The 10793-nt window shown below is 45.2% G+C and overlaps 1 protein-coding gene across 1 annotated transcript; it reads right to left on the bottom strand.

The window, feature by feature from the left end:
- Positions 1–1043: 1043 nt before the first annotated feature.
- On the bottom strand, positions 1044–1933 carry LOC102274928 (vomeronasal type-1 receptor 4). The gene is given in 2 exon segments (XM_005910202.3): positions 1044–1582; positions 1585–1933. Coding segments are annotated over 2 exon segments (888 nt in total).
- Between the last annotated feature and the right edge of the window lie 8860 nt (positions 1934–10793).

Raw genomic sequence — 10793 nt, 5'->3', positions numbered from 1 at the left:
TTGATGCTGGGAAATATTGAAGGCAAAAGGAGAAGAGGGTGGCAGAGGATGAGCTGGTTGGTTGCCATCACCGATTCAATGGACATGAATTTGAGCAAACTCTGGGAGATAGTGGAGGACAGGGAAACCTGGCGTGCTTCCATAGCAGACCATAGGGTTGCAAAGAGTCAGACACAACTTAGCAACTGTACAACAACAACAAATACTGTATTATTCTGTTGCACAACCAAAACTTCTGTAATGGTATGTGCTAATTCAGTTCAGTTCAGTTCAGTCGCACAATCGTGTCCGACTCTCTGCGACTCCATGAATCGCAGCATGTCAGGCCTCCCTGTCCATCACCATCTCCCAGAGTTCACTCAAACTCATGTCCATCGAGTCAGTGATGCCATCCAGCCATCTCATCCTCTGTCGTCCCCTTCTCCTTCTGCCCCCAATCCCTCCCAGCATCAGAGTCTTTTCCAATGAGTCAACACTTCACATGAGGTGGTCAAAGTACGGGAGTTTCAGCTTTAGCATCATTCCTCCCAAAGAACACCCAGGGATGATCTCCTTTAGAATGGACTGGTTGGATCTCCTTGCAGTCCAAGGGACTCTCAAGAGTCTTCTCCAATACCACAGTTCAAAGCATCAATTCTTCAGCACTCAGCCTTCTTCAAAGTCCAACTCTCACATCCATACATGACCACTGGAAAAACCATAGCCTCGACTAAATGGACCTTTGTTGGCAAAGTAATGTCTCTGCTTTTCAATATGCTATCTAGTTTGGTCATAACTTTTCTTCCAAGGAGTAAGCGTCTTTTAATTTCATGGCTGCAGTCACCATCTGCAGTGATTTTGGAGCCCAAAAAGATAAAGTCTGACACTGTTTCCACTGTTTCCCCATCTATTTCCCATGAAGTGATGGGACCAGATGCCATGATCTTCGTTTTCTGAATGTTGAGCTTTAAGCTAACTAATTATACTTCAAAATAAACAGTTCTCAGTAGATAGTTATAAAATAGAGAACTTGTAGCTAATATTTAAGCTTCATATTTACTATTTCAGCCATGATGCCTAAAAACCCAAGAGCAGCACCCACGAGTTCTAGGATCCCTCAGGAGCAGCAGTAGGGGGCTAACAGTGGGGAAACATGAAGCCAAAACGTTAGTGGTATGAAGCAACGATAGGCGAAAATCTAAAAATGCAGCAATACACAAAGCAAAAATGCAATCCAGTGCGTAGAAGGTGACGAAGGTGACCACCAGCATCAGGATGGTGTGGGCGGCTCTGGTCTCTGGTGGGTGTCTGTGGTGTCCAGTGGGGGTGTGGATATACCTCACCCTCTGGCGGTGTCTGTGCAGGAGAAGCACCATGGAGCCACTGGACCAGACCACGAGGCCAATAAACACGGCATCAGAGACGGACCATAAGTACAGAAAGCGTGCTTTAGGAGCTGAGGAGGAGCAGAACCACTTGCCATGGTTATCAGTATAGTTGTTTGTACCCTGTGGACCAGTGACTGTCACAGGAACATAGATATTCATTAGGAAACTGAGCAACCAGCAGGCGCAACAGGAAGGACCAATGGCCTTGGGGCCCTTCCTCTGAGCATCACCCACGCCGCTGTCCTGGGGGTGAGAATGAAGGACTGATAGGTGCTCAGGACGCAGGTGGAGCACAGGGTGCTGCCTCGAGCCACCCTCTGTATGTAATACACAAACTTACACCCGAGACCTGACAGGCGCTTCCTCAAAACAAAAGCTACTATTATGTGGGGAATCCCAGGGGAGAAAATAATCAAAAGATTGGCCACAACCACGTGGGCGAGAATCACGTCTGTGGGTCTCATCTTGCAGCCAAGCAAGATCGGAGAGATGGTGTGGAAGAAAAGGATGACATTACCCAGAGCCCCAACCACCATCTGTAACAGAGAGATGGTTTCCAGAACCATCTCCCCTGGGTTTCTCAGGGCATTTCTGTGAATAGCCATGGAGAGGATGTCAGAGTGTCCTGGAGCGGAAAGGGGGCTGAGCTGGTAATGACATCAGAAGTCTTCTTATGCAATCAAAGTGGAAAAGGATTCTTGCATTTTCTGTCTCCTGAGAAGGGAGATGTCATGCTCCACAGGAGGGTCTCAGCCTAGACAACAGGTGCATGGTATCAGTTACAATGTCCCACTTACTATTTTGTATTTATTTCTATTCATTTGTATAAGCTGATGCTCCACTAGCCTGTGAGATCCAGGAACTTGAGAACCATGTCTCTCTTGATCAATAACATGACTGACCAATGTGTGTGTCCTTACACGCCAAGTTTCAGTTGCATCCGACTCTTAGTGACCCTGTGGACTGTAGTCGACTGGGCTCCTCTGTCCATGGGATTCTGCATGAAAAATACTGGGAGTGGGTTGCCATGCCCTCCCCAGGGGATCTTCCTGACCCAGGGATTGAACTCGAGTCTCTTATGTCTCCTGCATTGCAAGTGGGTTTTTTTTTTTCCACCAAATAGTACCACCTGGGAAGCCCTGGTTGACCAATAATTGGTGTAAAATACTATGTCCTGAATATACATATTACAGGTGACATGAGAGAAAGACAGTGATATACCCTTCCCCTTTAGAATGTATGATCATCCTGGCTATTATAGTAAAATATTAACTTTGAAAAATGAGACAATATTACTGAGATTATAGGAGAGTCTGACTAAATTTAATACAGTTGTTGCTGAACCAGTTGTCCACCTTGGAGAACTCACAGCTCATCAGAGATACAAAAGAACAATAAAACATCAGTCATGCAGTTCTGGCTTCTGCTCCCTCATGGAAGTCAACTTTCTGTCCTAATAATTAAAACACAGAATACTCTGTAAATTCTTGGATTCCTAACAGAGGCGAGAACAGAGGGGAAATCTCTGCTTCCACGATTGGAGAGATGGACAGTGAATAGACGGGATCGAGGTTATTGGAGCACAGGTTCATGAGGGAAACCCCTCGGACCCAGGGCAGAAAACCCTGAACTTATAATGGATTTATGTAGGCCCTATGGGTTGCTGGAGGCTCTGTGTGGAGAAGTCTGGCATTCAGAAACTCCAGGAAGACCAAGTTATAGGGAGATTACCACAGTTCTAAGTTTTGTGATTTCTTTGAGGAAAAATCAGTGGAAAAAAAAAATCAGTGGCAAAATCTCCTTGTGCTTTCAGTGGGGGTTGGAAGGGGAAAAACCATTTTGAAATACATCAGAGCACGAAGTTCTTCTTAATCTGCCTTTAGGAGAGGTTAGCTAACTGGAGCCTAACCAACTGGGGTCTTCTCAGAGCCTGACTGACCTGGGAAAGGAAATACCCAGCATCCAGCCCACACTAGCCATCCTGCCCAATCTACTGGGGAAGAAAAAGCAGAGAATTGCTGGTGTGGAATCTCCCCTCTCCCTCACCTCACCACCACATCACTGAAGGTTGATTAACAGTTCCTTTTACCCAGTACATCATGTCCAGATATCAAGAAAAAACTCCTAGGCATACTACAAGGCAAGGACAATTTGGAGACCCAGAGCAAACTTTAGATTCAGACATGGCAGGAATGAGGAAATGATCAGACTTTCTGGACTTCGGATGTGCTGTGACTAAGCACGCACAAGCCAGTGCAAACAGCAGGAGTTAACGCGATGCTGAACCTTCGGAGGAGAATGTAACTCACCTCATCCCAGCTCAGCACAGAAGTCAGGGCTGGTCTGTGCAGGCCTCCTAAGAGAACGAGAAAGCCCTGCTAAGAGAGCGCGTCGTGTGCCCAGGACCATGGACAGAGGAGTCGGGACCTCGGCCCTGCACAGAGGGACACAGGGGGCGCTGGGGAGGGCGGAGCAGGCCGCGTCCAGTGCGGAATCAATCACTCAGCCTCTTCGCAGAGCGCACCTCGATGTAAGTCCTCAGTCTTAGGCAGGACTGCCGCCTGGGGTCCTTCTCTGTGTTCACCTGTTTTAGTCTGCTTGAGGTGTTATAAAAAAAAAATGTATCACCCACTCAGGGGATTATAAACAACAGAAATTCAGTGCTCACAGTCCTGGAGGCTGGACGCCCACAAACAAGGCTGTAGCAAGGACCCCTCTGTGAGAGCTCCCTTCCTGATTCATGGCTGGTGCTCTCACAGCGTCCTCATGTGATGGAAAAGTCTATGGCACTCTGTAGACCCTCTCTTATAGCAACAGTAATTCCACATGTGAGGGCATGAAGCACCCACCTCCAAAGACGGTCATGTTTGGGGTTAGGTTTTCAAAGCATGAAATTTGCAGGGACTCAAACTTCAGACCTAGAGAAGGAAATGGCCAATCACTCCAGTGTTTTTGCCTGGAGAATCCCAGGGACGGGCGAGCCTGGTGGGCTGCCCTCTATGGGGTTGCACAGAGTCGGACTCAACTGAAGCGACTTAGCAGCAGCAGCAGCAGAAGTAAACTTCAGACCACGGACAGCCCAAGATATATTTTGGAGCATTTCTGAGTATAAAATGCAAAGTTAACTTACAAAAGCCAGTCATATTCTAATTTCTAAGTTAAAAAAAGTGTACACTGGTTACTTTCCATCACTCACATCTCTTGGCAGACTTGAAAATTACCTGAATTTCATCTCACGGCAGATTCTTTTCCCTTTCCATAATGTCTCAGGTTAAGGAAGGACAGTTGAGATTTTTTTCCATATTCTTGAGAAAAATATGTGGATCACACACAACACAAAACCCATGCAGAATGGGGAGAGAGTATTTTTGCCGAAAGTAGTGAAAACCTTCATCCAACTGAACAGGGATTAAAAATAGGAAAAAATGTGTCTGTCATTATTAAGCAGTGTAATTCTGTGTATTTCTGTGTGCGCACCTGTGTGTCTGTGTCATCAGAGCTTATCTGATGCTGCAGGATTTTCCAGTTCTAATGAACTCAGCACAAAAATATGTCCTCATATATTCATACTAACCCTAATCTATTAGGTCTGAGAATATCAAAGACTGCCTTTAAACATGGTTGAAGGACTCAGTAACTCTAGTCATCCAGGACTTAGCACAGATTCCACAGTGACCCTCTACCTCTTCCCCTCATTGTCAGGGACCCCAGGACCCGGGATTTGCACTGAACTCACAGCTCTGGTCCCACTCAGATACACACCCCAGCACATTGCCCCCTTTCACCTGCCAGCCAGGGCATGGACGGGGCAGCTCAGGACAAGGCAGGGGAGCACCTGTCCTGCCCAAGGTGCTGACAACACAGCTCTGAGCTCCTCTCCTGCTGAAGAGCCAACTCTCCTGTTTCCTGCCCTGAGACTGAACACAAGGGAGCACTCACCTGCCTGCACTTGGTGCCACACTCTGCAGGGAAGTGTCAGTCAGGATGGGCCCCAGTTATAGGGACAGGGTCCCTGGGCCCACACTCCCCACAGAGGAGCCATTATCATGTCATCTGGAGCGGAGGTGACACTGTCTGCATGGAGAATCTCGGGCGTCTCCAGTGAGGGGCAGATCTTACCCCCAGTGCTCGTCACCCTCACCCACGCCTGGGGACTACTGACAACTCCTGGCAATTACTGAGAAGGTCCCTGTGAGCAGCTGAGCAGAGGGCAGGGAGAGTTTTCTGTGTTCCCCGTGGGAGAGCCCAAGTTTATAGTGAAAGTCATAGCTGGGGGAGGGACTCTCACAGAGCACCGGGGTCCCTTCACTGTGTCTCCCGTTGGGCATTTTCCTTCGTGGTCTCACTTTTCCAAACTGTTCCAAAGTGTGTTCACACAGATCATCAGCATGGGGTCTTGAGGCTGGGCTTTCTCCTGAGGTTAAGTTCCACAGCCCTTTCTATTTATGGCCTCAAGTCTGTTTAACCTGGAAAATGCCTCCTTTGAAGCCAGAGATTCCCTTCTCAGAATCCTCAGGTCTCCATTCTGTCCACATGACTCTGCTCCACGTCACCCACAGACCACCTCTTTGAGTCTGTTTGGATCACAAGCCTGCCCTTGTGTTACAGTCCATTAGCTCTGGCAAGATGCACTCTGGGACATGTAGACAGGGGTTGGGGAAAAGAATTTATTAAAATTGTATTAGGGAGAAAATGTTAGAATTCTTTAATTTCATCTGTGATGATCAATTGCTAGTTGGAAGTTTAACTTGACAATTGGATGTTTGATACCTGATCCATTAGGTAGGCAGTTGGCCTGGTGTTTCTCCTGGGGGACCATGGAGCAGAAGGGACACCACCCACCCTCCCCATCAGGTACCTTCTCTGGAGAATTGGTGCATGAAGGCAGCAGACACGTCTGCATTTCATAAACAAGGGGTTTCCAAGATAACCTGGTAGATAGAATATCTTCCGCTTCTTCAAAAAATAATATTTATTTTGGCTGCACGAGGCTTCTGGTGCTGTGCACAGCCCTTCTCTAGTTGTGGAGAGCTGGGGCCACTCTGTAGTTGCAGTGTGTGGGCTCCTCATTCTGATTTCTCTTACTGCAGAGCCCGGGCTCTAGGGCACAGTGGCTCAGTAGTTGTGGCACAAGCTTAGTTGCTTTGTGGCATGTGGAATCCTCCCAGACCAGAGATGGAACCCATGTCCCCTGCACTGGCAAGCGGATTCTTAACCACTGGACCACCAGGGAAGTCCTACTGCTCCTATAACGCTGTTCATTCGTGGCCTCTGTCTGGGACAATGTGCATAAAGGTTTTAATATATTGAATGATTCTTCACTATGGGGACATTGCTCAACACAAACACATACAGACAGTGTGGACCTACTATGTGCCATTCCTCAACTAGGTAATGAAGATACAGAGACAGTCACTAACACTTCAGGTTCCCATATTTGAAACATGTGATTCACCCCAGACTTCCAGCTGAGTGGGTGAAAGCATCCAGCTCTGAGCCGTCCAGTGTGGAAGCGCCAGTCCCAAGGGGCCACCGAGCTCCTGACATGGGCTCATTTGGACTGAGGGGCTTGGGTGTAACACACACACCCGATTCGCCTTCTGTATTGAGGTGCTCCTATGTTGGCTGCATATATATTTACAATTGTTACATCTTCTTCATGGATTGATCCTTCAATCAATATGAGGTGTTATTCTTTGTCTCTTGTAATAGTCTTTATTTTCAAGTCTTTTTTGAATAAGTATTTCTCTGATTGTGTTTTGATTTGTGTGGAACAACCTTTTCCATTCCATCACTTTCAGTCTATTCGTGTCTCTAGATGGAAAGTTTTTTGTAAATAGCAGGTATATGGGTCTGTTTCTTTATCTAATCAGCCTGTCTGTGTCCTTTGATTGGAGCACTTCTATTCTGACATTATTTGAAGCAGTCATAATAAATCTAAGGAGAATATTAGAAAATTTGGAAGGTCATATGTAATTGATACAGCAATAAATACAAATAATTGTACCTTCATTTCAGTTCAGTTCAGTCGCTCAGTCGTGTCTGAATCTTTGTGACCCATGAATCACAGCATGCCAGGCCTCCCTGTTCATCACCAACTCCCGGAGTTCACTCAGACTCACGTCCATCGAGTCGCTGATGCCATCCAGCCATCTCATCCTTTTTCATCCCCTTATCCTCCTGCTCCCAATCCCTCCCAGGATCAGAGTCTTTTCCAATGAGTCAACCCTTCACATGAGGTGGCCAGTGTACTGGAGTTTCAGCTTTAGCATCATTCCTTCCAAGGAAATCCCAGGGCTGATCTCCTTCAGAATGGACTTGTTGGATCTCCTTACAGTCCAAGGGACTCTCAAGAGTCTTCTCCAACACCACAGTTCAAACGCATCAAGTCTTCAGTGCTCAGCCTTCTTCACAGTCCAACTCTCACATCCATACTTGATCACAGGAAAAACCATAGCCTTGACTAGACGACCTCTGTTGGCAAAGTAATGTCTCTGCTTTTGAATATGCTATCTAGGTTGGACATAACTTTCCTTCCAAGGAGTAAGAGTCTTTTAATTTCATGGCTGCAGTCACCATCTGCCATGATTTTGGAGCCCCCCAAAATAAAGTCTGACACTGTTTCCACTGTTTCCCCATCTATTTCCCATGAAGTGATGGAACCGGATGCCATGATCTTTGTTTTCTGAATGTTGAGCTTTAAGCCAACTTTTTCACTCACCACTTTCACTTTCATCAAGAGGCTTTTTAGTTCCTCTTCACTTTCTACCATAAGGGTGGTGTCATCTGCATACCTGAGGTTATTGATATTTCTCCCGGCAATCTTGATTCCAGCTTATGTTTCTTCCAGTCCAGCGTTTCTCATGATGTACTCTGCATATAAGTTAAATAAGCAGGGTGACAATATACAGCCTTGACGTACTCCTTTTCCTATTTGGAACCAGTCTGTTGTTCCATGTCCAGTTCTAACTGTTGCTGCCTGACCTGCATAAAGACTACTAAGTTCTACAATGGAATATTAAAAATGCCACATTTTCCCAGAAAAAATATATTATGACAAAGCAACAGAAAACAGTGATTAGGATTAAATAGAAAACTAAGTCTCAATAATCTGTGTTTCAGTGACAAAGACTAAACGTTTAAGTGAAAAATATGGAGCAGGAAGCTTCTCTTCCCTCCATCATATGACTTCATCTGTCTAATCAATCAAATTTACTGACAGTCAGCTGTGACCAACCTATACAACATATTAAAAAGCAGAGACATTATTTTGCCGACAAAAGTTCATGTAGTCAAAGTTATGGTTTTTCCAGTAGTCATGTATGGATGTGAGAGTTGGAGTATAAAGAAAGCTGAGCACTGAAGAATTGATGCTTTTGAATTGTGCTGCTGGAGAAGATTCTTGAGAGTCCCTCGGACTGCAAGGAGATCAAACCAGTCAATCCTAAAGGAAATCAGTCCTGAATATTCACTGGAAGGAGAAAGATGCTGAAGCTGAAACTCCAATACTTTGGCCACCTGATGCAAAGAACTGACTCACTTGAAAAGATTCTGAAGCTGGGAAAGATTGAAGGCAGGAGGAAAAGGGAACAACAGAGGATGAGATGGTTGGTTGGTATCACTAACTCAATGGACATGAGTTTGAACAAGCTCCGGGAGTTGGTGATGGACAGGGAAGCCTGGCATGCTGCAGTCCATGGGGTCACAAAGAGTGGGACACGACTGAGCGACTGAACTGACTGAACTGAGCCATGTAAAGAAAATCCAATGTGAAAAATGATGTAACCCACTGAATAACATTGATTTTTGTGTTACACTACAGCATATCAGAGAAACACGAGTGAAAAAAAAAACCACAAACAAAAACATAACACCGTCTCCATTTCCCAGGATTCTTATCCTCACCTATGAAATAAAACATCCACCCCCTTTGGAGTAACATAATGTACAGCAATACTGGATTATGTGTAAGCGTTTATCGGATATGAGCTACACCACAGGGAGATAAGCTTTGTGAAAACACTTCAGATGTTCCTGAAGAAAGGAGGCTCCTTCAGGCAGCTGCACTGGCCAAGGGGAAGACAGGTTTCCTTAGTAATGGCTGGAATCTTTTTCAAGTTGATAATCTCATGGATTCACTTTCAGACCTCTCAAGGCAGCAAGCCCATTTATCTATTTGACCTTCAAAGTTGTTTGGATTTGTGTAAAAATTTGTATTGAGTACAAACATCGGTGGTAACAAATTCTAATTACAAAATAAATTAGTCATGGGTATATAAACGTACAGCATGGAGACAGTAGTTAATAATACTGTATTGCATAATGAAAAGTGGTAAGAGAGTCGATCTTCAAACTTCTTGTCACAAGAAACTTTTTGTAGTACGTACAGAGGTGGAAATGGTGACAGATTATATTTTGGGGGCTCCAAAGTCACTGTGGATGGTGACTGCAGCCAGGAAATCAAAATACGCTTGCTCCTTGGATGAAAAGCTATGACAAATTTAGTCAGTGTATTAAAAAGCAGAGAACATCACTTTGTCAACAAAGGTCCATATAGTCAAAGCTATGTTTTGCCAGTAGTCATGTATGGATGTGAGAGTTGGACCATAAAGAAGGCTGAGCACTGAAGAACTGATGCCTTCAAACTGTGGTGCTGGAGAAGCCTCTTGAGAGTCCTTTCAACAGCAGGGAGATGAAACCAGTCCATCCTAAAGGAAATCAACCCTGAATATTCATTGGAAGGACTGATGCTGAAGCTCAGATACTTCACATCCACCTAATGTGAAGATCTGACTCACTGGAAAAGACCCTGACTGAGAGAGACTGAGGGCAGGAGGGGGAAGAGGGCAATAAGGATGAGATGGTTGGATGGCATCACCGACTCAATGGACATATGTTTGAGCAAACTCTGGGAGATGGTGAAGGACAGGGAGGCCTGGTGTGCTGCAGTGCACATGATCATGAAGAATCAGACAAGACAACACTGAAAACAATATGGAGGTAGATAGATATCAACTAGACTTATTTGACTGATTGTCTGTAACATATGCAAATATTCAATCATAATGTTGTAAGACCTGAAGTGATACTGTGTCATGTTATTTATGCTTCAGTAAAAGTGGGTATAAAATAAATATATAAATAATTGCAGAAGAAAGAAATTGGCTATTATTGAAGCTGTCTACTATGTATCTAAGGGGCTTCCCAGGGGGCACAGTGGTAGAGCCTGCCTGCCAATGCAGGAGATGCAGGAGACACAGGTTGAGCCCTGGTTTAGGGAAATCCCGGAAGAGGAAATGGCAACCTGCTCCAATATCTTGCCTAGAAAATTCCATGGACAGAGGAGCCTGGGGTTGCAAAGAGTCAGACATGACTGAGAGATTGAACATGGATGCACTATATATTTAGCTATTTAACCATTTTTCT

Source organism: Bos mutus, chromosome 18, assembly GCF_027580195.1.
Source record: "Bos mutus isolate GX-2022 chromosome 18, NWIPB_WYAK_1.1, whole genome shotgun sequence".
Classification (NCBI taxonomy): domain Eukaryota; kingdom Metazoa; phylum Chordata; class Mammalia; order Artiodactyla; family Bovidae; genus Bos; species Bos mutus.
This window is presented reverse-complemented; position numbering and strand designations above follow the sequence as displayed.